At 45.8% G+C, this 25,583-nt stretch overlaps 1 protein-coding gene across 1 annotated transcript in view; it reads left to right on the forward strand.

Moving 5' to 3' along the window:
• The window catches only part of MYO1E (myosin IE), a 221,547-nt gene that overhangs the window by 109,631 nt on the left and 86,333 nt on the right, over positions 1–25,583 (forward strand). The window contains exons 5-6 of the mRNA XM_016192846.2: positions 12,659–12,746; positions 17,646–17,735. Of these exons, the coding sequence (XP_016048332.1) occupies positions 12,659–12,746; positions 17,646–17,735 (178 nt within the window). The remainder of the gene's footprint in view (positions 1–12,658; positions 12,747–17,645; positions 17,736–25,583) is intronic.

Here is a 25,583-nt window from a genome sequence, read left to right on the forward strand (position 1 = left end):
TTAATTTACTATTTATTTTGGATATAGACCAATAGAGATGGGTGGGGGAGATAAGGAGGGAGAGAGATACCTGCAGCCCTGCTTCACCACTCGTAAAGCTTTTCCCCTGCAAGTGGGGGCAGAGGGCTTGAACCTGGGTCTTTGCACATTGGAATGTGTGCACTCAATGTGTGCATCTGGCCCATGTGTTCTCTTTTCTGTATGTTTGCGTGTTCTTCACTCCTATCTGCATTTTCTTTTTTATAAATTAGCTGAAGATTGCTTTACCACAGGACAAGATTTTCAGGGTGGTTTCAGATCTGGATACACTGTGCTCCTTACCACCCCGTCTTGAGTTCCAGTACCTCCACACCAAAGTGACCTCTCTCCCTGTCCTCCACAGGTGGCCCTTCCACTTCCTCCCATAACCACAACAGTTTCTACAGAAGCTGAGTATCAGTTTGCTTGCTATTAGGAATTTTTTTTTTTTTTTTGGCAAGCTTGTTTGCTTTAATTCTACGAATTCTGCATATGGCTGAGACCACCCAGTAGTTTTGCTTTCTCACTTATCTCACCATCACCTCCAGTACCATCTGTCTGGTCATGAAAGACGTGGTGTCATCTCTTTAATGGCAGAGTCTTAGTCTGTTGAGTGTATCTTCTGTTCCTCCTCCTCCTCCTCCTCCCCCTGCCTCTCCTTCTTCTCCTTCTTTTTACCCCTGAAGCTGTGATGAATAGAGCTTTACAAGATTCTGGGTTGACAGGGCATGGTTTCACACCACACATGTGCCTTCATCCTCCCAAAGATAACAGTCAGAGTTCTCACGAAGTCTTAGGGACAGTTCCTTTATTTCTGTGTGTTTCTGTTTGTTGTTTTCTTTGGTGTTTTTTGGTTTGTTTTTGTAAGTTCCTGTGGTTCAGTTCTCTAGATTCCACGAGCAAAACCCTCCAGTAGTTGTCTTTCACCTTTCATTTATTTTTTAATAAAAATTGTTAATCTTTTTTAAATTATTTATTATTGGGTTAGGACAGAGAGAAATTGAGAGGGGAAGGGAAGAAGCCAGAGAAAGACAGACAGACACCTGTAGCTCTACTTCACCTCTTGTGAAGCTTTCCTCCTGCAGGTGGGGACCAGGGGCTTGAACCTCAGTCCTTGCACTCTGTAGTGTGTGTGTGTGTGTGTGTGTGTGTGTGTGTGTACTTAACCAGGTACACCACTGCCTGGACCCCTCACCTCTTATTTTGCTAACCACCATCTCCTACAGTTCCACCCACTTTGCCCCAAAGAACACAGTATGATCCTCTTTGATTGCAGAGAAGTATTCCATGGAGTATATATTCCACAGCTTCTTTGTATAGTCATCTGTTGATGGGCATTTAGATTAATTCCATTTATCTTTTTAAAAAATTTTAAATTAATTAATTTATTTTCCCTTTTGTTGCCCTTGTTCTTTTTCATTGTTGTTGTAGTTATTATTGTTGTTGTTATTAATGTTGTCATTGTTGGATAGGACAGAGAGAAATGGAGAGAGGAGGGCAAGACAGAGAGGGGGAGATAAAGACAGACACCTGCAGACCTGCTTCACCGCCTGTGAAGCGACTCCCCTGCAGATGGGGAGCCAGGGGCTTGAACTGGGATCCTTTTGCCAGTCCCTGTGCTTTGTGCCACGTGCACTTAACCCACCGCGCTACCGCCTGACTCCCGATTCCATATTTATTTATGAGAGAGAGAGAGAGAGGACACCAGAACATCACTCTGGCACATGCAGTGCTGGGGAATCACTGAGCCACCATTTTTCTTTCTTTAATAACTGTCCATATAACTTTCCAGAGAGGCTGTATCAGCTCACATTCCCACCAGCCATGAACCAGAGCTTCTCTGTCTCCACATCCTCACCAGCACTTGCGACTGTCCAGTGAAAGAAGCTTCTCTCCTGCACCAAGGGTATCTGAGGGACTGTGCAGGCAGTGGGGACGTTTGTTCCATCCCACTAGGAGAGAAGCTCGTGGTGGCCTTGTGCTTCTCCCCCGTGTGAGCCTGTCTGCAGGTGATACGAGAGGATGCCACACACAGAGGCAGCGTTCCAGGAGTTCCAGCCTCTCTCCTGTTTCCTCAAGATGTGGAGATGGAGACAGGAGGGACCGGCTGTTATTTCTGGGTTAGAAATCAGGGTCACAAACTCAAGTTGAAATGAAAGAAGTGAGGAAAGAGAGATGAGCTACTTCCCCCTCACACGCAGACCTTGGTCCTGGGCATGTGCGTGTCTCCAAACGGGGTTTGTGAAGTCGCTGGGACAAAGCAGCCTGGGGACACTGACCAACCATCCTGGAAAATCAGTCGGCAGCCCAGCCCAGCTGGTGAGAGTGTAAGGGCGGTGCTTCCAGGGGGGGGGGTGGCGGGGGGCAGCTGCTTATCTCCTCAGAGATAAAGTAGTTCAGGGACGACTTGGATTCCCAGGGCTGGAATCAGAGCAGAGAGTGTTGACAAGTGTCACTAGTCATGGTCATAACTGGACCATGTTTCCTTTCCTTTCCTTTTTTATTGGATTAATGGTTTACAGTAAATACAGTCGTCAGTACATGTGTTAAGTTTCTCAGTTTTTCTGCAAAACACTCTCCCACCCTACGTCCTCGTCTGCCATCCTGCACCAGAACCTGAAACCCCACTACCACCACCACCAAGAATCCCTCACTAGGGGCAGTACCCCAACTCCAGTCCAGGTTCTGCTCTGTGTTTCCCCTTCTGTGATTGTTTCTCAACTTCTGTCCATGAGTGAGATCATCCCATATTCATCCTTCTCTTTCTAGCTGATCTCACTTCACATGATTCCTTCCAGCTCCATCCAAGATGAGATGAGGTGAAGAAGGTGAATTCATGCTATTCATAGCTGAGTAATATTCCATTGTATATATAGAGCACAGGTTTGAGACCCCACTCCCAGCTGCAGGGAGGACACTTCATCAAGGGATGAGGCAGGTCTGCATGTGTCTGTCTTTCTCTTTCCCTCTCTATCTTCTCCTCCCTTTTCAATTTCTGTCTGTTCTATCTAATATAAAAAAAAAAAGAAAATTAGGGAGTCGGGCTGTAGCACAGCGGGTTAAGCGCAGGTGGCGCTAAGCGCAAGGACTGGCATAAGGATCCCGGTTCGAACCCGGCTCCCCACCTGCAGGGGAGTCGCTTCACAGGCGGTGAAGCAGGTCTGCAGGTGTCTATCTTTCTCTCCCCCTCTCTGTCTTCCCCTCCTCTCTTCATTTCTCTCTGTCCTATCCAACAACGACAACAACAATAATAACTACAACAATAAAACAAGGGCAACAAAAGGGAATAAATAAATTAAATAAATATTTAAAAAAAAAAGAAAATTAAAGGAAAGAAATGACCACCGGAAACAGTGGATTCATAGTGCCAGCATCGAGCCTGAGTGATAACCCTGGTGGCAAAAGAAAGGAAGGGAGGAAGAAAGAGAGTGAGAGAAATGAAAGAAAGACGAGGAGGAAACTGGCAGCTGGCGTGACATTTGCCGAGCCTGTGACCACAGATCGGAGCAGGAAGTGAAGGTGGACTTGGGGCCGTGCCGTGTGAGAGTCAGTGGCTGCGGCAGCTGCGCTGGTGTCCTGAGCAATGGAGCAATGGTGAGCACCTGCCAACACTGGCAGACACACCAGGGTGCCCAGCGACTCACCAGCCCACTGATTCCTCTCCCACATCTGGGCTGGAGGCTTAGAGTTGCAGGGACTGGGGGATTATAAAGAGGCAGTGCATAGGACTTTTGTGCAAGAGGTCCAGGCTTGATGCTCCCAGGCACCACCAGTAGCTACAGCTGAGCAGTACTCTGCTAGAATAGAAGAGAGAAAAGGCGGGTGTGGGGTATAGCATAATGGTTATGCAAAGAGACTTTCATGCCTGAGGTTCTCAAGTCCCAGGTTCAATCCCCCACACCGCCATAAGCCAGAGCTGAGCAGTGCTCTGGTAAGAAAGAAAGAAAGAAAGAAAGAAAGAAAGAAAGAAAGAAAGAAAGGGAGAAAGGAAGAAAGGAAGGAAAGAAAGAAAAAAGGCTGTTGTATTGCACCAAAGTAAAAGACTCTGGGGTGGGTGGGGGGGCCAGAGTTCAGGTCCTGGAACATGATGGCAGAAGACCTAGTGGGGGTTGTATTTTTATGTGGAAAACTGAGAAATGTTATGCAAGTGCAAACTATTCTATTTACTGGCAACTGTAAAACATTAATCCCCCAATAAACAATTAAGGAAGGGGGGGCAGGTGGCAGTGCACCTGGTTGAGCGCACATGTTACAATGTGCAAGGACCCAGGTTCAAGCCCCCAGTCCCCACTTGCAAGAAGGAAACTTCATGAGTGGTAAGGCAGTGCTGCAGGTGCCTCCCTGTCTCTTTCTCCCCTTTCTGCACTCCTTTCTTTATCTCTATCCAATAAGTAAATAATAGAAAATAATAAAAGAAAAGAGAAAGGAAGGAAAGATAACATAACATAATGGTTATACAAAAGCTTTTCATGCCTGAGGTGCCACGGTCTGAGGTTCAATCCTCAGCACCACCATAAGACAGAGCTGAGTGGTGGTCTGGTTTAATCGCGCACACACACTGTCCCGAGCAAGGAATTTAGAGCAAGGACTCACTCTGAGAGCGTGTTGGGGTTAAGCAGTAGTTTTTTTTGTTTTGTTTTGTTTACTTATTTTTAGATGCCAGAGAAAGGCCACACAACACACAGTCAACCCGATACCTCTCCTTACTAATAGCTGTTCGCAGGTAAGGCTCATGACGTGGTCACCACCGCTGTGTCGCAGGGAAGGAGGCCCTTTGTCTGCTCTGCTGGCACGACCAGATGAGTGAGGCCCCTGGAGCTGGGGGAAGCGGTTCCTTAGCCTAGCTGCGTGTGCTTTAAATTTTCAGCAGCACCGGCAGCATCCTGGTCAGTAACGGTGGAAGGTGCTTTGTCCAGCTGCTTTCTGAGCCTTTACTTACACTTAGCTTGTCTCTGGTTTTAAGGTTATGTTTCCTTTGGCCAGTCAGGTTCGGGTTGAGTCTTATCCTATGCACACATATGTCTCTGTCTTTATCACACTATGCAGGCACACCATGGTTACTAGAGCTACTAGAGTTACATGTTCACTACACACACACACACACACACACACACACGAATAACACCTTTGAACCTTTGAGTGTCAGAGACATCTATGCCAACATTTAATACAACACCCCTGCTGTAGTAAAAGTGGAAGTAGAACCAGCAAAGCAAAGACATGATAGATACTTTGAAGGCAGAGCAGTAGACTTGAGTGACTAGTTTTCATAAAGGAAAAGAGGGTTGCTGTGACTGTCGGCTCTAAGAGTTCTGGTCTCTGCCCCTCTGAACATTCTGTATTTGGAATCCCTAGCATTTACAGTCATGAAGATGAAAGATAAAGATGAAAAGAACTATTTAAAAACCCAAGCACCTCTACCATTGGGCTTACGTCTCGGGGAGTCTCAAGCTGTGTTTTGTCTTCAGTGTCCCCCAGGAACCTTTTACTGCTGGCGATGGAATTCTTTTCTAGCCTCTCCTGAGTCCTTGCTTGAGGTTCTGGGTGAGACCGGTATCTGGCTGTGAGTTTAAGAAGCGAGGCCTTGGGCACTGGGCGATGGTGCACCTGGTTGAATGTACACATTACAGTGCGCAAGGACCAGGGTTCACGCTCCTGGCCCCAACTGCAGGGTTAAAAGCTTCATTGGCAGTGCTGCAGCACCCGACCCCCCACCCCCCCACCCCAACCCCGCCTTCTTAGTTTCTCTCTGCCTCTATAGAAAAAAATAATAAGCATAGTCTAGAACCTGTCCTTTCCCTCCAAGCTTGCTGCTAATCTCCCCTCCCAGTCTGAGTGTTTGCTGGGATTCCCTTTGTTTATTCAGGAGAGCTACCTCCCTGGCTAATGAATAGATTGTCCTAAATGATAATAGCCATTCACTTGCCTTCTCTTAGCGCTGCCATTTCCATTGTGGCAAGCTGAGTATGACTTCCCCCGAGTTCGTTCGGCAGGACAGGAAACTGACTCGCAGGCTGTCAGGGCGATGTGTCAGACACCTCACCTGCACCATGTGACTCAGCCAGAGCTGCAGGCCTCAGGTGCCACACTCTTTCCACTCTGCTCAGCGGCTTGTGACCCAGAAGGTGTCAAGTTATCTATCGCCTTAATGGTCAGGTCCCCTCGCCCCATGCACACACGCACACACACACACACGCACACACAGTCACATGGTGCAGTGGAGCGCTCAGTGCGGTGGAGTCACCAACGGCCAGTTTATTTGGTTCTTCTCCTGATGGGTGTGACCTTGACGAGCCTGGGTCCCTTCTGCAAAACGGGGCCTCCCACCTTGAAGAATGAGAGGGTGGGTGAGTCAGAAAATGAAGGTGTAGTGGTCTGGGAGGTGGCGCAGTGGATAAAGCATGAGGTCCCGAGTTCAATCCCTGGCAGCACGTGTACCAGAGTGATGTCTGGTTCTTTCTCTCTCTCTTCCTATCTTACTCATGAATAAATAAATAAATTATTTTAAAAAAAAAAAAAGGAAAGAAGGGGGTCAGGTGGTAGTGCAGTGGGTCAAGCCCAGGTGGCTCAAAGTGCAGTGTAAGAATCCCAATTTGAGTCCCCAGCTCCCTACCTGCAGGGGAGTCGCTTCATAAGCAGTGAAGCAGGTCTGCAGGTGTCTGTCTTTCTCTCCCCCTCTCTGTCTTCCCTTCCTCTCTCCATTTCTCTCTGTCCTATCCACCAACAACAGCACTAAAAACAACAATAACAATAATGACAAGCAACAAGGGCAACAAAAATGGGGGTGAAAAATAGCCTCCGGGAGCAGTGAATTCACAGTGCCAGCACTGAGTCCTAGCAATAACCCTGGAGGGGGAAAAAAAAAAAAAAAAGGAAAGAAAGAAAGAAAGTGAAGGTGTAAAATGAGGCCCAGGCAGTAGCACACCCAGTTGAGTACACATCTTACTATGTGCAAGGACCTGGGTTCAAGCTCCCGCTCGAGTGGTGAAGCAGGGCTACAGGTGTTTCTGTCTCCCTCTCTCTCTCTCTCTCTCTCTCCATCTCTCCTTCCTTCTCAATTTTTCTCTGGCTCTGTCAAATAAATTAATTAATCATATATAAAAACAGCAGGAGACCAAGTGCAAGGAGCTGAGCAAGGACCCATCGAAACCCTGAATTGCCACCTGCAAGGAGGGTCGTTTCACAAGCGGTGAAGCAGGTCTGCAGGTGTCTATCTTTCTCTCTCTCTCTCTCTTTATTTTCTTCCTCTCTCCATTTCTCTCTGCCCTATCCAATAGAATTAAAAAAAAAAAAGGCCATCAGGAGCAGTCTATTCATAGGTAGTGCTGTCACCAAGACCCAGCGATAACTCTGGAGACAGAAAAAAATAATAAGTAAATAAAATTAAAAAAAAAAAGGTGTAATATATTATATCTGCTAAGGATAGACCAAAAAAGTTGGCTTATCACCTTGAAAAGGTTTTCAGGTGGTCCAGGAGGTGGTGCAGTGGATAAGGCATTGGACTTTCAAGTGTGAGGTCCCAAGTTCAAGTCCTGCCATGCCACCTGCAAGGAGAAAGCTTCAGAAGTGGTGAAGCAAGTCTGTAGGTTTCTCTCTCCCTCCCTCTCTGTATCCCCCTTCACTCTCAATTTCTCACTCTCTTATCAAATAAAAGAACAAAATAAAAATAATTTAGGGGGCCAGGCTGTGGCACACCTGATTGAGCTCACTTGTTACAGGGCCAAAGACACAGGTTCGAGCCCCCGGTCCCCACCTGTAGGGAGAAAGCTTCACAAATGGTGAAGCAGGGCTGCAGTTGTCTCTCTGTTTCTCTCCCTCTCTGTCACTCCCTTCCCTCTTGATTTCCAGCTGTGTCTATAAAATAAATAAAGAAAAAAAAAAAACCTACATGGCAAGAAAAAAATTCTAAAAAAATAAAGGAGAAAGTGTTTTTCAGAAGTAACGAATGTGTTACTGAGGAGGCTTCCCAGTGGGTCTTCAATCTGAACATGACACTTTTTTTAGCTTTTTTTTTTTTAATTTTACTTTAATGAGAAAGAGAGATGCAGAAAGAAAGACCAGAGCCCTGCTCAGTTCTGACCTTTGATGGAGCTGGGGATTGAACCTGGGACCTCGCAGTCTCAGGCAGGGAAGTCTTTTGCAGAACCATTATGCTGTCTCCTCAGACGTGAACAGCAAGATTCTTTCTGTTCTATCGGGCTGGACCAAGATCAGTGTCGCTCTGACACCATTCTCTTGGCTGAGACTAGGTGACATTGTGTTTCGTCTTCCTCTTGCCAACACTAATTAGACAGGAACGAATGACGTCTCTGTCTCTGTCCCACTTCCCTAGTTAACCTTCAAGAATGACTTGCTATCACATACTGGCTTCTTTGGGTCTCTTCCCTTGTGTATTTTATTTGTGTAGCCTCCAAGTATACTGGGGGTTTGAATTGTCGGGGTGACTGCAGGCCCTCACAGAGCACCCCCTGTTATCAGACTGAGAGAGCACACACACACACACACACACACACACACACACACCACCCAAGATGGACAACAAGATGTGTCCACTCAGACACACTCCTCCCCCAGATCCAGGAAAGCTGCCGGAAGGGAGTGTGTGAAGAGAGTCTTTGGAGAGGGCTGTGCAGAGCCTTCTTTGATGTGTTTCTCCTTCCCGATCAGATCTTGGCTCCGTATCAGGGCGATGCAGGCTATTATTTTGGGAGTCCTCGGCGCATGGGAGATAATAATGTTTCCGGCAGGAGCTCTGCTTAGAAGGGTGTGGGTCCGCGGAGACTGTGCGACTGAACAATGAATCCTAGCAGCAACTGTGAGCGCCTGAAGTGCCTTCGGGAAACTGCTGATCTCACCGAAGGACCCCGTAGACACCTTCATCTGAAGCAGCAGCGCTCAGATTCCTGCTGTCTGCCTGAGCCAGGTCCCTCACTAGGTGTGTCTCCCTTTGTAAAGCAGGAAAGAGCATGTCTAAGAGAAGAGACTCCCTGTGTCACGGGGCTACGATTCCCAGCAAATGGGCACATCCAGGGCATTTGAGTCTGCTCCTTTCATCTCTGGCTCCTGATTCCAGAGATTTCTCAGTCCAGTCCCCCTACCTGCAAATTATAGAAACTCAAGACAGCCAGTGGCAGACAGGGAGGACAGGGGCAAAGGCATAAGGTCCCAGATTCCAACCCTGGCACTGCATATGCTCAGCTGGGCGCTGAGGGGTGTGCCGGTCTCTCTTATCTTCTCTCATTTATAAAAATAAATAAATCTTACAGGGGTTCATAGCATAATGGTTATGCAAAGAGACTCTCATGCTTGAAGCTCCCCATCTCTCTCCATTTCTCTCTGTCCTATCCAACGACAACAACAATAATAACTACAACAATAAAACAACAAGGGCAACATTTGGGAATAAATAAATAAAATAAATATTTAAAAAAAAAGAAGGAAACTACTACGCCTTCTATCTCTACCCCTCTTTCTTTGAGAGAGAAACCACATTTTAAAATTTAACATGATTCATCCCAATACCAGTCCCCCGATAAGCCAGAAATATTTATTTTTCCCTACTCTGTTCCTGCTCTTGTCCGTACATTATTTTTACATTGTCTTTTGCTTTTATTCCCATGTAACCTGAGTTACATCGTTTTTATCTTACCTCATAGTTTTCTGGTTATTTTAAATGTCCGTGTAACAGTATATCTGGTGGTTGTACCTTTGCACTCTGGGTTTCTCTGATATTACATGTTCAGGCACAGCTGTTTGCTACTATATAAGATGGCATCTCATCCCTGACAAAGCCTGTGCTTCCAGTGAATGAGGGCGACTCTGGACCCTGGACTGAGCAGAAACCCCTCTTAGTTACTCTGTCCTGCCCCCACATGGAGCTGAAATATTTCTCATACTCGTTTTATGTCTGTGAGGAAGCAAGATTCAGTGAGTCTCTGCTTGGTACTCCGTCTTTCTTAGAGAAATTCAATTTGAACTTCCCAGTTGATGTGACTAGGAAGCCAGGAGCTGGGTGTTAGGATGGTGAGTGCATGGGGTGGCAGTGTCGCAGGAGGATTGCACAGCAGCTAGAGCACTGGCCTTGGGGACCTCATGTCCTGGGTTCGACCCCGGCTCTGTATGATGCCCTCTCCCCCTACTCTTTCCATCTCATTCATAAATAAATCTTTTTGAGGGAGTCGGGCTGTGGCGCAGCGACTTAAGCACGGGTGGCGCAAAGTGCAGGGACCGATGTAAGGATCCCGGTTCGAGCCCTCACTCCCCACCTGCAGGGGAGTCGCTTCACAGGTGGTGAAGCAGGTCTGCAGGTATCTGTCTTTCTCTCCCCCCTCTCTGTCTTCCCCTCCTCTCTCCATTTCTCTCTGTCCTATCCAACAATGACGACAACAATAATAACTACAACAATAAAACAACAAGGGCGACAAAAGGGAATAAATTTATATTTTAAAATAATAATAATAATAAAATAAATCTTTTTGAAGGTTAAAAAAGCGTTAGTTCAAGGAAATTCAAAAATAGTTATTTTTAACATTGAAATAATTCATTTATTAAAGTCATTTATGGGCAACTGTTCTCCTGGTGGCATATTTAGGACCTTCTAATTTTTTTTTTTTTTTGGAGAGATCAGTGGTTTACAGTCAACAGTAAAATACTCCACTTAACAATACAACCTCCACTAGGTCTTCTGCCATCATGTTCTAGGACCTGAACTTTAGTGCAATACATAAAGCTTTGAAGCTTTTTGACCTTAGCATAATTCCCGGGGGATTTTGAAGGAAGAATTTTTTTTTTCAAGAGAAGACTGTATGCCATTAACAAAACCCGTCTTCCCCCTGTTCTGTAAGTTGGTACACATGTCACATTTCTCAGTCTTCCACACAACATTCTAACCCCCCCCCAGACCCCCCTCCACCACCCTGCACCAGGTCCTGAACCCTCCCCCCAGCCACCACAGAGTCTTTTACTTTGGTGCAATACACCAGCTCCAGTCCAAGTTCTGCTTTGTGTTTTCCCTTCTGATCTTGTTTTTCAACTTCTTGAGAGCTATTTTCTTCTTTGCTTGTTTTGAATTATCAGATTATTTCCAAAGTTCTTTCCTTTTGGAAGTCCAAGTTCACCTGGTTTGGTTTTCCCCTGAATGAATACTTCTTCTCTTGGTAACTAAGCAGTCAGTAAGTTCATCAGGCAAAGTATTCATAAAAGCGTTTACCACCGCACCCCCAAAGTTCTTGATCAGTAGTAACAAACAAAGAAAAATAAATCTTGCTTTAGGGAGTCGGGCTGTAGCGCAGCGGGTTAAGCACAGGTGGCACAAAGCACAGGGACCGGCATAAGGATCCCGGTTCCAGCCCCCGGCTCCCCACCTGCAGGGGAGTCGCTTCACAGGCGGTGAAGCAGGTCTGCAGGTGTCTGTCTTTCTCTCCCCCTCTCTGTCTTCCCCTTCTCTCTCCATTTCTCTCTGTCCTATCTAACAACAATAATAACTACTACAACGATGAAAAGCAACAAGGGCAACAAAAGGGAAAATAAATATTTTTTTAAAAAATCTTGCTTTGAATTTTCATTGAAAATTCCACCATACGGGGGTTTGGACAGTGGCACACCGGGTTAAGTGCACATAGTACAAAATCCAACTTTCCTCCCCGAGATGGAGCCCTTCAGTGGAATTGCTTCTATTGTGCTAACGCCAAGCCTAGAGAGATACAAAAATGCCTCTCTGTTTGACCTCATCATAATTCCGGGGAATTTTGAAGGAAGAATATGTTTGTTTTTTTTTGAAGGGCAGACTGTATGGTGTTAACAAAAGCTTTCTCCCCCCTGTTCTGTAAGGCCACCAGACGGAAGAGAGACTTTGTTATTCAGGATGTGATTAACATTGCCTCATCATTTAATTTTAGAACTTCTAAAATAAAGTTGCTTGCATCAGTTTAAGGCACATGGCTTGAAACCTGAGAGTGCCCACTTTCCTTTTTGACATTCCAGAAGTAATAGCTGTTGTTACTAAAACTGCAGAAAATAGTGAACTGAAATAAGTCTCTTGTGGTATCAGTTCCTCTGCTGAAACGCCTTTTGTGGTTCTCTCTCCTAGTTTTGTGGTTCTCCTAGTTTTTCTTTGCTCCTTCTTCCTTCCTTCCTTCCTTTCTTTCTTTCTTTCTTTCTTTTTCTTTAATCCTGTTGTAGGATGATTTGAGTCTAGTTTCTTTCATTTAACGTTGTCCGGCGCCTTTTTCCTCCGTCGTGTAAGCATGACCTTTACAATCATGGAGTCAACTGTCATTTCTGTATATCTCATTCTGCTGGTGTTCCATAATATCCTGGACCCTGGACCCTATTGTTGAGTATTGAGAATGTTGAATTGTCTCTTTTGGGCACAGTGATGCTTATCAAGTGGGGTCCACCCACCATGTGAATATTGCTGAGACCTGGTACTGCTGGGAGCTGTTGTATTCAACCATTCATACCTCCTCCCAGTCCCTTTCCCTTTCCTTCATTCCCTCTTTCTTCTTCTCTTCTTCCTCATTCTCTTGCTCTTCTTTCTCCTAATTGAATGTCTTTCTGCCTGTTTATTCATGTTTGTGGCTTTTTTTTTTTAAGGGGCAGGGGCGCCAGATCATGATCTGCTGTTCATTTCTTTCCTCAGTGGCGAAAGTGGTGCAGGGAAGACAGTGGCAGCCAAATACATTATGAGCTACGTCTCCAGGGTGTCTGGAGGAGGTCCCAAGGTCCAGGTGAGTCCCCGGCGGCGGAGGCAAAGAAAGTATTTCCTCTCAGACTGGAAGGGTTTTGTTTTTGTTTTTGTTTTTGTTTTGTTTTGTTTTAGGCGCTGTTGGTAAGAATATAGGGGCACCGTTTCATTCACAGTTTACTTGAAGCTGGACTTGTAATAGCGGTCACATCAGCAAAGCTTTTCAAAATCAGACACATATATTTTTTGATTCAGCAATTCTATTTAAGGAGGTTTTTTTTAAAAAATATGTGTGCAATTTATGCAAAGCGATGCAAGCACAAAGTTATTTGATTGAATGATGGGAAAAGCTGCAAGCAACCTAAATGTTCCTCAGGTCATGACAGGTCAAATAAATTCGACTCATAATGTAATAGAGTATCAGACAGCCGTGGGAAAAAAAAAGAGGTTTTCTGTAGATGTAAGTGATATCACTAGGGGCCGGGGAGAGGTGGGTCCACAGTAGAGTGCCTGCCTTGTATGCTTAAGGGCCTGGGTTCAATCCCCGACACCAGATGAGAGAGCAACAACGGCAAAACTAACAGAGCTCCATGGACGGTTTGCACACACTCTTTCCCTCTGTCTCTCACTGTATCACCTTCTTACAGAACATAAATAAAGTAGAGAAAATTGGACACAGTCTTAAGAGTAGAGTGCCTGAATTCAGTCTCTAACAAAAACAAAAAAAGCAGGCTGCGAACATTATGTAAAATATGCTGACATTTGAAGTAAAAAAAGAGAAACGGTATGTTCAAAAGACGGTGTAGTCACCCAGCAACATGACTCTCAAAACATAGTCCACTTGGTAAGTGACACTTGAGTCTCCCTGTGTCCTATTCAACCTGCTTTGTGTTTTGAATTTTGTAAATGAATGTTCAATTCAAGAAATCTACACAAACTTGTAAAGAAAGGGGGGGGAGGGATCTGCAGCTGAAGAGGTGACAAAAAACAAGTTTAAGGGCTGGGTAGTGGTGTACCTAGTTGAGTGCACATGTTTACAATATGCAAGGAAAGACCTGGGTTCGAGCCTCTGGTTTCCACCTGCAAGGGGGAAGCTTCCAGAATGGTGAAGCAGTGCTACAGGTATTTTTCTGTCTCTCTCCCTCTCTCTCTTCTCAGTTTCTTTCTCTCTTTTCAATAAATAAATAGAATTAAGGGAGTTGGGTGGTAGCACAGCGGGTTAAGTGCACTTGGTGCAAAAGCACAAGGACCGGCGTAAGGATCCCAGTTCAAGCCCCCGGCTCCTCATCTACAGGGGAGTCACTTCACAGGCGGTGAAGCAGGTCAGCAGGTGTCTTGTCTTTCTCTCCCCCTCTCTGTCATCCCTCCTCTCTCCATTTCTCTCTGTCCTATCCAACAGTGACGACAACAATAATAGCTACAACAATAAAACCACTAGAGTAACAAAAGGGAATAAATAAATAAATATTTAAAAAATAAAATGAATCGAATTAAATTTTAAAAGAAACAACATTTTCTTAGATTATCTTTATTTATTGGGTAGAGACAGCAGCCAGAAGTCAAGATCGTAGAGGGAGTTAAAGAGGGAGAGAGAAAGAGTAACACCTGTAGCCCTGCTTTGTTTAATGAGAGAGAGAGAGAGAGAAGGAGCGAGATAATGACTAGAGCATTGCTCAGCTCCGGCTTATGTGGGTACTGGGAATTGAACCTGAGATGTCAGAACTTCAGGCATCAGAGTCTTTTGTGTGTAACTCCAGCCGCTCCAGTAATCAGTCTTTTTAAATGAGTGGGATAGTGTATATTCTTCTTGTGTGCTGCCTTTGAGATCCATGAACCTTCTGCACCTGTAGTACATGTCACATGCAGTAGCCGTGACGCACATGCTCAGCAGTGAGGTGTGTGGCTCACACCTGTGCGGGAGATGGTGAGTCTAACGGATGCAGCCCATTGCATCTCCCCAACTCCAGTGGCCATGTCCCATCCCTGGGAGGAGGCTAGGGAGGCAGGAAGCTGGCACACTGTTGTGTGTGTGTCCTCTCTTTCCCCATCATACTTCTAGCATGTCACAAAATCCTGCTGGACATCTTGATAAAGTGGATGCCTGGGTGGATGGGTGGGCTTGTGAGTGAATGCTTGCAGACATTCTCAGCTTGAAATTCTAGTTAAAAGGGGGCCGGGCGGTAGCACAGTGAGTTAAGCACACATGGTGGAGAGCTCAAGGACCGGCGTAAGGATCCCAGTTCGAGCCTCCCGGCTCCCCACCTGTGGGGGGGAGGGGTCACTTCATAGGCAGTGAAGCAGGTCTGCAGGTATCTATCTTTCTCTCCCTCTCTCTGTCTTCCCCATCTCTCTTGATTTCTCTCTGTCCTATCCAACAACAGCACAGCTATAACAATAACAGTAAGAACCACAGCAAGGGCAACAAAATGGGGAAAATAGTCTCCAGAAGTAGTGGATTCCTAGTGCAAGCACTGAGCCCGGCGATAACCCTGGAGGTCTAGTCTCTCTATAAGAAGCCGGGTGTTGATCACTGGCATAGGCATGTCTGATCAATGAATAAAAATAATAAAGATTGAATGAAGAACCACAAAGCCCAGAACAATTTTTTAGAGAGAAAAGCAAAGCTTATATAAATCTGTGAGTTTTTTTTTCATGATACTTATTTATATTTATTTGTTTATTTTGGATAGAGACAGAAATTGAGGGGGAAGGGGCAGATAGAAGGGGTGAGTGTAGGCAGGAGTAAGTAAGTAACATAATGGTTATGTATGCAAAGAGACTCTCATACCTGAGATTCCAGAGTCCCAGGTTCCACCATAAGTCAGAGCTGATCGGTGCTCTGGTTAAAAATAATAATAGTAATAACTAAAAAAGGAAGTGAAATCATTTAAAAAGAGGGATAGAGAGAGACATGAAACTTCCCCACTACAGCAGCTTGAACTCAGATCGTTACACGCTATCTGTGCTCAATCAGGTGTGCCACCGCCTGGCCCTTCATCTGTGAGTTCTTAAAAGGAGATCTGGGAAATACTTCTGGAACCTTTGAAACTGGCCCCATACAGGAACCGCCCAGAATATGCCCTGGTGCCATTGCCAGAGGTATATCATGCCCAGTTCGCATTCCTCTTCTGGATGTTAGGGGAAGGTACCCGGGGAACACACTGGCTACTACGCAGCGAGAGCCTTCATCTGGGCTCATTTGCTCCAGACTGTGACCTAGAAGGCAGACTGCAGACGTTGAATGTTGACTTTCCTCTTCCTGTTCTCTTACAAGGACAACAGAGTTTTTGGCTTGAAATTACTTGGTAGCTGAAGAGCTCAAGCCAAAGACTTGTTATTTCTGGAACATGTTGAACCAGCCAAAGCATGTGAATCATTAGGGGGACCAGGAGTGACTCACTCATTGAGAGAAGCTCTCCAACATCAACTCCTATCTGTAGAGCTGACTTGACCATGGGGTGTTTTGCACACTTTCCAGCCTGGCACACAATGGGGCTGTTTGAAAACCAGCCCTTCCCGAAGGCCGGGAATGGTTCCACACACTCTCCAAGGCTGGAATCATGACTGATTCCATGCTGGCAGAGCCAACAGATCCCGGACGGGCAGTTGGTTCGAAATGTATATACGTCTTGGCTCGTCCTCAGACCTCCACAGTCTGCCTCTCCATCTGCATCTTTCTTTTTTTTTAAGATTTCATTCATTATTTATTTATTATTATTTAAATTTCTTTATTGGGGGATTAATATTTTACAGTCAACAGTGAATGCAATAGTTTGTACATGCATAACATTTCTCAGTTTTCCACATAACAATACAACCCCCACTAGGTCCTCTGTCATCCTTTTCCAGGACCTGTACTCACCCCGCCCCCACCCCACCTCCTCCCTTCTTTTACTTGGCGCAATTCACCAACTCCACTTCAGGTTCTACTTGTAGTTTTCTCTTCTGATCTTGTTTTTCAACTTCTGCCTGTGAGATCATCCCATATTCATCCTTCTGTTTCTGACTTATTTCACTTAACATGATTTCTTCAAGCTCCATCCAAAATGGGCTGAAAACAGTAAAGTCACCATCTTTTATAGCTGAGTAGTATTCCATTGTGCATGTATACCACCACTTGCTCAGCCACTCATCTGTTGTTGGACACCTGGGTTGCTTCTGGTTTTAACTATTACAAATTGTGCTGCTATGAACATAGGTGTACACAAATCTTTTTGGATGGATATGTTATTTATTTATTTATTATTGGATAGAGACAGAGAGAAATTGAGGGGGCAGAGAGAGAGACAGAGAGACGCCTGCAGACCACCATTCGTGAAGCTTTCCCCCTGCATGTGGGGACCAGGGGCTTGAACCTGAGTCCTTGTGCACTGTAATGTGTGCACTTAATTCAGGTACGCCATTGCCTGGCCCCTTCCATCTGCATCTTAACAAGACCCCTACATGAGCCATTCAAGTCTGGGGGTGGGGTGGGGTACAAGACTATGTCCACGGTCTTCTTGGATGAAATGAGGTGGCCTGAATCCCCCTCGGCTAACTCTTACAGTCGAGAGAGGGGAGAGGATGGGCTGGGAGAGCCTGGTGGTGGTGGGAGAGGCTCTAGTAAGAGCAGTCTGATGGTGCCCCTTATTGCTTCAATTTTCTCCCAGCCCCGATTCCCAGCATGCCCAGGGGCATAGGTACACCTGCAGTATCCAATATGGAGAGGCATTCAGGGACCGCTGGGGGTCCCCATTCACCACAGGGCACCCTGGCTCCAGAGTCTTAATGCACCCCCATAGGAAGGGGACAAAGAAAGATCAAGTTCTCCAAAAACCCCAGGGGCAGGGGAATCTGGGACCTCTCCTCCCATCACAGTTGGAAGTGGGGCCCCTCCAGGGTACGTCTGCCTGTTCACCACCCCCCCCCCAGGTCTTCCTAACCTCTCCGTTTGCTGTGACAGCATGTCAAGGACATCATCCTACAGTCCAACCCGCTGCTAGAGGCCTTCGGGAACGCCAAGACCGTGCGCAACAACAACTCCAGCCGCTTCGTAAGTCTCCTTCTCCTTCCCTTGACCATCACCTGCTTAGTGAGGCCAAAACTCCTGCCTGGGGTTCTGGATCCCATAAACGACTGGGCTCAGGCTGTCTGACAGGGTCCTGGGGTGAGAGGACTAGAACGTCTTTATTATTATCTTTCTTTCTTTTATTTGATAGGACAGAGAGAAATGGAGACGGGAGGAGGGAGAGAAGGGAAGAGAAAGAGAAATGGTTATAGACCTGCTTCTCCACTTGTGAAACTTCCACCCCTGCAGGTGGGGACCAGGGACTTGAACCCAGGTCCTTGCACCTGGTACTGGGCATGTTCAACCCCTAGCCGAAGGGGACTAAAACTTCTTATTGGAGCTAGAACTGAATCTGGAAACCAAGGGAAACTGGGGCTCAGTCTCTACCCCTTCCTCGGGACCCTTTAGTCCTCCAGGTAAAAGAGGCGGCAGAAGTGTGTGTGTGTGTGTGTGTGTGTGTGTGTGTGTGTGTGTGTGTGTGTGTGTGTGTGTGTGTGTGTGTGTGTATGTAGCGTTAACCCCTCCTTGACTGGCCCAAATCGAGCGCCCGCCCTCCCTTATGTCCTTCTGTACAAAAAGCTTGCCACACACACATTCTCACACTCTGCTTCGCTTTCTCTCCCAGCCTGCTGTCAGGCTTCTATTTGGCCTTTGGCTGAAGTGGCTTTATTTTGAGCTTCAGGGATGTAAGTAAGATGATTTCTGAAAACTCTCTTGGTTTTACTGAAGGCAATAAGAACTGATCCAGGGGACTGGGTAGTGGTGCACCTGGTTGAGTGTACATGTTGCAATGCATAAGGACCTGGGTTCAAGCCCCCTGTCTCTACCTGCAGGAGGGAAGCTTTTTGAGTGGTGAAGCAGTGTTGCAGGTGTCTCTGTCTCTCTACCTTCCTCTTGGTTTCTGGCTGTCTCTATCCAATTGATAAACAAAGATAATTTTAAAGATGGAAATTTAAAAAAAATAAATAAATAAGAGAGCCGGGTTAAGCTCACATCGTTCAAAGTGCAAGGATCCTGGTTTGAGCCCTCAGCTCCCCACCTGCAGGGGGGGTCGCTTCACAGGCGGTGAAGCAGGTCTGCAGGTTTTCTATCTTTCTCTCCCCCTCTCTGTCCTCCCCTCCTCTCTCCATTTCTCTCTGTCCTCTCCAACAACAACAGCAATGACAATAACGACAACAACAAGGACAACAAAATGAAAAAAAAGGCCTCCAGGAGCAGTAGATTCATAGTGCAGACTCCAAGCCCCAGCGATAACCCTGGTAGCAATAATTAATTAATTAATTAATAGTAAATAAATAATTGATGCATGCATTGGCTTTGTCTTGGAGAAATGTTCTTGGTGTCCTTGGACAAAAGACCTCTCTTGGCCAAGCAGTGGCACACCTGGTTGAGCACAATGTGCAAGGATGCAAGTTCAAGCCCCGGGTCCCCAATTGCAGGGGGAAAGCTTCACGGCTGCAGGTGTTTCTCTGTCCAATAGTGAATAATAAATAAATAAATAAATAAATAAATAAATAAATAAAGGCCTTTCTTTTCCAAACAAAGGCATGAGGAGCATGCCTGGGTCAACCCCACCCCAGGTCTCCTTGTCTGGCTTCTGCTTCCTTCCAGAAGTTATTCTATCTGAGCATCCCTAGAGAACTGGAAAACTGACAGGGTTGAATATGAACGCACCTCCCTACAGAAAAAGCCACGTCCACCAAGTCAGGAATGTTTGCCCGGGATTTCCGTAGCTGCTGCACCCCTCTTCTCCGGAGACTATGTCTGTCAGGAGAGCATTCGGGGAGCCGTCAGGGATGCTGGTTCTGGCTCCTTTGAAAATAATTAAGTGGGGAGTTCAGAGCAAAGTAATTTCTTTTTCACCTTTCTATGTTGGAGGGAAGCTTCTACAGCCAAGAGAATTCTTACTAAATTCTCATGGGATGCTGGTCAGGTCCCCTGGTGAGTTATAGCTGTCAGAGCTGCCTTTATGTTTCCTGCTGTTCAAACAGTTCAAACCATCTACTTATTTATCCACCATCTCTCTCTCTCTCTGTCTCTCTCTCTGTCTCTCTCTCTGTCTCTCTCTCTCTGTCTCTCTCTCTCTCACACACACACACACACACACACACACACACACACACACACACAGCCCCATTCAATACCTGTAGGCATTGTCTTGAAGATACTTCTAGATAATAATTGTGAAACAAGTGATGAATTTTCTACTTGACCATTTTTTCCCTTTTTGTGAATATAAGTCTACCTCGTAGGTGTGATCTGGACTAAATTTCACTCTCTAGCTACCTACCCATCCCTTCTTCCCTTTTGTCTTTCTTAGGAAACAGAAAGGAAAAAAAAAAAAAAAAAGAGTCAAAGCTATATTTTCTTTTCCAATATAAATTAGTCCTTATCAGGGCCTGGGAGGGGTGCAGTAGCCATGCACCAGCCTTTCACACCTATAGCCCCAGAGGTCCCAGGTTCAATAGCCAAGAGCTGAGGAGGACTCTGTTTTCTCATTGAAAATATATTTTTTGGGAGTCGGGCTGTAGCGCAGCGGGTTAAGCGCAGGTGGCGCTAAGCTCAAGGACCGGCGTCAGGATCCCGGTTCGAGCCCCCGGCTCCCCACCTGCAGGCAGGTCCCTTCACAGGCGGTGAAGCAGATCTGCAGGTGTCTGTCTTTCTCTCCCCCTCTTATGCGTCAGATCTCTTTGTAAAAATTAGCGCATTAAAAAATATTTATTCCCTTTTGTTTTATTGTTGTCATCGTTGGATAGGACAGAGAGAAATGGAGAGAGGAGGGGAAGACAGAGAGGGGGAGAGAAAGACAGACACCTGCAGACCTGCTTCACCGCCTGTGAAGCGACTCCCCTGCAGTTAAGGATCCTGGAGCTCGAACCGGGACCCTTACGCCAGTCCTTGTGCTTTGCACGACCTGTGCTTAACCCGCTGCGCTACCGCCCGACTCCTAAATAAGTGCATTTTTAAAAACAACTTATTCCTGCAGCCCATGAGGTGGTGCTGTGGATACGATGTTGGGCTCTCGAGCATGAGGTCCTGAAGTTGGCCTGCAACAGCATATGCCAGACTGATGCTTTGTTATTTTTTTTTTTTGATAAGACACAAAGTGAGAGAGGTGGGAGAAATAGAGAAGGAGAGAGAAAAAGAGACACCTGGGGAGTCGGGCTGTAGCGCAGCAGGTTAAGCGCAGGTGGCGCAAAGCACAAAGACCGGCATAAGGATCCCGGTTCGAGCCCCGGCTCCCCACCTGCAGGGGAGTCGCTTCACAGGCGGTGAAGCAGGTCTGCAGGTGTCTATCTTTCTCTCCTCCTCTCTGTCTTCCCCTCCTCTCTCCATTTCTCTCTGTCCTATCCAACAACGACGACAACAACAATAATAACTACAACAATAAAAAAAAACAAGGGCAACAAAAGGGAATAAATAAATAAAATAAAATATTTTTTAAAAAAAGAGAGAGACACCTGCAGCACTGCCTTACCATCTGTGAAATTTCCCCCTACCCCTGCAGTGGAGACCAGGGGTTTGAACCTGGATCCCTGCCCATTAGATAACATGTGTGCTCACCCTGGTGTGCCACTGCCTGCCCTTGTAAAGAAATCTTTTAAAAACTATATTCTCGTGGTCCGGGAGGTGTTTCAATGGATAAAGCATTGGACTCTCAAGTATGAGGTCCTGAGTTCAATCCCCAGCAGCACATGCACCAGAGTGATGTCTGGCTCTTTCTCTCTCCACCTATGTTTCTCATTAATAAATCAATAAAATCTTTTTTTAAAAAAAGTATATTCTTTATCCCCAGACAAGGGAGTTACATCCATCAACTTCTATAATCAAAACAAAAATACGCAGCATTTCTTCCTTTTCTGTTCAGAACCTGTCATACAGCCCTGACGGGAAGAACACTGGTAGGCATTTCACTTTCTTGCTCACAGAGTTATGGTCTGACAGATAAGGCATCCATCTGTCCTCACTACTAAGGCATGAGACCAAAATTAAAACAATTTGTCATCTTCCTCCTTCTCCTCCTCTCAGGTGAGAAAATGAGGAGATCTGCAAAACAAAGAAAAGAGACTACCAGGTGAAAACTCACGTCTTCCCTCAGGAGGACAATTTGGCGGTTTTTATTGAAGTGTAAACTATTCTGTCTTCCTCACTCCATAGTACATTTAGAATATAATCCTGACTTATTTTAGAAAGACAGCCATAATTTGCTGCTAAGTCAGAGAGCACTATCAGCATCATAACCCCACTTTTTTTTTTTAATATCACCCACTCTGAACATAATTAAAGTCCATAAATCAGTGGTTGATGGCTACCTCAACCGTCATTTAGTAGATAGGCAAACAGCGCCAGGATGGAATCACAGGGAATTTCACTTTCCACAATGGACAGGAAGTACAAGTCATTAAATGGACGTATTTATACTTTGGGGTCTTAGTGAACTTAAGAAACAATCCTGGAACTGGAATTGGTGTATTATACCAAAGTAAAAGACTCTGGGGTGGGTCGGGGGGGAAAGTTCAGGTCCTGGAACATGATGGCAGAGGACCTAGTGGGGGTTGTATTATATGTACAAACTATTGTATATATTGTCTACCTTAAAACATTAATCCCCCAATAGAGAAATTTAAAAGAAAGAAAGAAAGGAGCAATCCTGAGGACCTAGACATAGTTTACCTTGTAGAGTGCACTTTGCTATTGCTGGAGGACTGGGTTGGAACCTCGGCACAGCGCCAGCAAAAGCTTCATGGATTGGGCGGGGGGGGGGGGGGGAGTACTGATATGGGGTCTCTCCTCTATATCTGTCTCTGTCTGAAACCAAGAGGGGAAACGTGTCCCAGGAGGTGGAACAGTGGATAAAGCTTTGGACTGTCAAACATGAGATCCTGAGTTCTAATTACTGGCACAGGGCATGTGACAGAGTGTTCTGGTTCTGGTTCTTATTCTCTCTCTCTCTCTCATTTATTATATGGGAGACATCCTGCCAAAAGCAGTCAAATCTTGAAGGCACAAAACCCCAGTGCCAAAAAAAAAAAAAAAGGATGGTTTTGTTCATATTTAGAATGTAGATAGCTGAAACACATGAACTTCCAAAAAAGAGACAGCAGTCAAACTGAACTAAAGGGAGAGGCACAGAATTTTGATGTTGGATGCAGTGTAGAACTATACCCCTGCAATCTTGTGCTTTTATAAACCATTATTCAATCACTAATAAAATCATACTAACTTTCAAAATACACTGATAAGTAAACACAGAGGGAGTCAAGGGCTTTCGGCATTGGGTCTGACGCCTAGCTAAACTGCTTGTTTGGTTGCATTCCCACCCACATGTTGATGGGGCACTGAGCAGGGACAGAATATTCTCGAACATGTTCCCTCCAGAATTTGTCCAAAGGGGGAGTTGGCGAAGGAGTGAACCACAGCAGGAAGCACAGGGCCCATGCTCAGCGGACTCCTCTGAGTCCTCTGAGGAACCGCTAGCAGATGAGATGCCTGTGGTTTCTGATCCTTCTCTCTAGTGGCTGCTTCTGGGAGATTCGTTGGGAAGGGAAAAGGAGAGGAGCTCAGGAAGGGGAGAGGGGAGGAGTTCTCAGATTAAAGACCACTAGAGAGTCCTGGCGGTAGTTCCGCGGGTTAAGCACACATTACGCAAAGTGCAAGCACCATCTCAAGAATCCCGGTTTGAGTCCCCTGCTCCCCCCCTGCAGGGGGGTTACTACACAGGCAGTTCTTCTTCTAGCGTTTGCCCTTCTTCCATAGCCAGTCAACAGCGTCAGGTTGAAAGCTGTCAGGAGCTGCTTGTTGCTGGCTTTGAAAGTGACTGGGATCCATGTGGATTCAGTCGGCTAGGAAGGATCGTCAGTTTCCCCAATGAATGGGTACTCACGGGATGCACCACGAGAAGGTCGATCCAATGCATCCCTCACAGGCAGTGAAGCAGATCAACAGGTATCTTTCTCCCACCCCTTCCCCTCCTTCCTCAATTTCCCTCTGTCCTATCCAACAACAAGGGCAACAAAAATGGGGGAAATGGCCTCCAGGAGCAGTGGGTTCCTAGTGCGGACAGCAAGCCCCAGCAATAATCCTGGAGGCAAAAAAAAAAACACTAGAAGCTGGCCTTCTCTGGTAGCCTTCCTGACACCTGGAATTAGCAATGAACAGGGGATACTGGGTGCTGTGGGTGACTGGAAAAATCACAGCTGTGTGCTTTTTCCATGTCCTTAATGAGTTTTTGGCAGGCTTCAAGCCTGAGCTGGGGGGGACTTAGCTGCTCCCCCTTTTTTAGAGATAACAGATGTGATTGCAGCTGGGCTGCGGAAGGGCCTCCAGTTTGACGGGAGGCCACACCATTCCCTACAGCTCCCTCCTGCTCTCCTCTTTTCCTTCCTCTAAGCTTGCACGCTTGGATCCTGAAGGCACTTAAAGCTTTTAGACTGGAGAAAAAACTAGTCTCCTAAGGACAAAACAACAACAAAGCCATTGCCTTAAAACCTGGACATCAAATCCAGAGTTCTATTCTCCTCTGCTCACTACTGGCCATTGTTAACAGGAAGCTGTTAACAGCCTGATTAGAATCCCTAGACCTGGGGCCAGGCAGTGGCACACATGGTTGAGTATACACATTACCGTGTGCAAGGACCTGGGTTCAAGCCCCCACTCCCTCCTGTAGTGGGGGAAGTTTCACTGGCAGTGAAGCAGGACTGCAGGTATCTTTCTCTCCCGCTAGCCTCTCAACTTCAAAGAAGGAAGGAAGGAAGGAAGGAAGGAAGGAAGGAAGGAAGGAAGGGAAAAAATTGCCACCAGGAGCAGTGGATTCTTCATGCAATAAGCCTAACGGCTAATAAACAAATAGAAATCAATGGTTATGCAAAAGATTCTCATGCCTGAGGCTCTTAAGGTTCCAGGTTCAATGCCCAGTACCACCATAAACCAGAGCTGAGCAGTGCCTTCGTGTGTGTGTGTGTGTGTGTGTGTGTGTGTGTGTGTGTGTGTGTGTGTGTGTGTGTATGTAAAATACATTTTAAAAATTGGGGAAAGGAGAGTCTCTTCAACAAATGGGTTGAAACATGCAGAAGAATGAAACTGAACACAAAACACCAAACACAAAAGTAAATTCCAAGTGGATCAAGGACTTGGATGTTAGAAATTATCAGATACTTAGAGGAAAATATTGGCAGAATTCTTTTCCGCATAAATTTTAAAGACATCTTCAATGAAACGAATCCAACTACAAAGAAGACCAAGGCAAGTATAAGCCTATGGGGCTACATCAAATTTAAGCTTCTACACAGCAAAAGAAACCACTACCCAAACCAAGAGACCCCTCACAGAATAGGAGACGATCTTTACATGCCATACATCAGACAAGAGACTAATAACCAAAATAAATAAAGACCTTGCCCAACTCAACAACAAGAAAACAAAGAACCCCATCCAAAAATGGGGAGAGGACATGAACAGAATATTCACCACAGAAGAGATCCAAAAGGCTGAGAAACACATGAAAAAATGTTCCAAGTCTGATTGTCAGAGAAATGCAAATAAAGACAACTATGAGATACCACTTCACTCCTATGAGAATGTCATACATCAGAAAAGTAAGACTCTGGGGTGGGTGGGGGGAAGAATACAGGCCCAAAACGGATGACAGAGGACCTAGTGGGGTTGTATTATTATGTGGAAAACAGAAATGTTATGCATGTACAAACTGTTGTATTTACTGTTGACTGTAAAACATTAATCCCCCAATAAAAAAATTAAAAAAGAAAAAGAAATTTAAAAAATACTCAAAATAAATAGATAGGAATCCCTGGCTCACAACTAGATCCCTAGGCA

Source organism: Erinaceus europaeus, chromosome 16, assembly GCF_950295315.1.
Source record: "Erinaceus europaeus chromosome 16, mEriEur2.1, whole genome shotgun sequence".
Taxonomy (NCBI): domain Eukaryota; kingdom Metazoa; phylum Chordata; class Mammalia; order Eulipotyphla; family Erinaceidae; genus Erinaceus; species Erinaceus europaeus.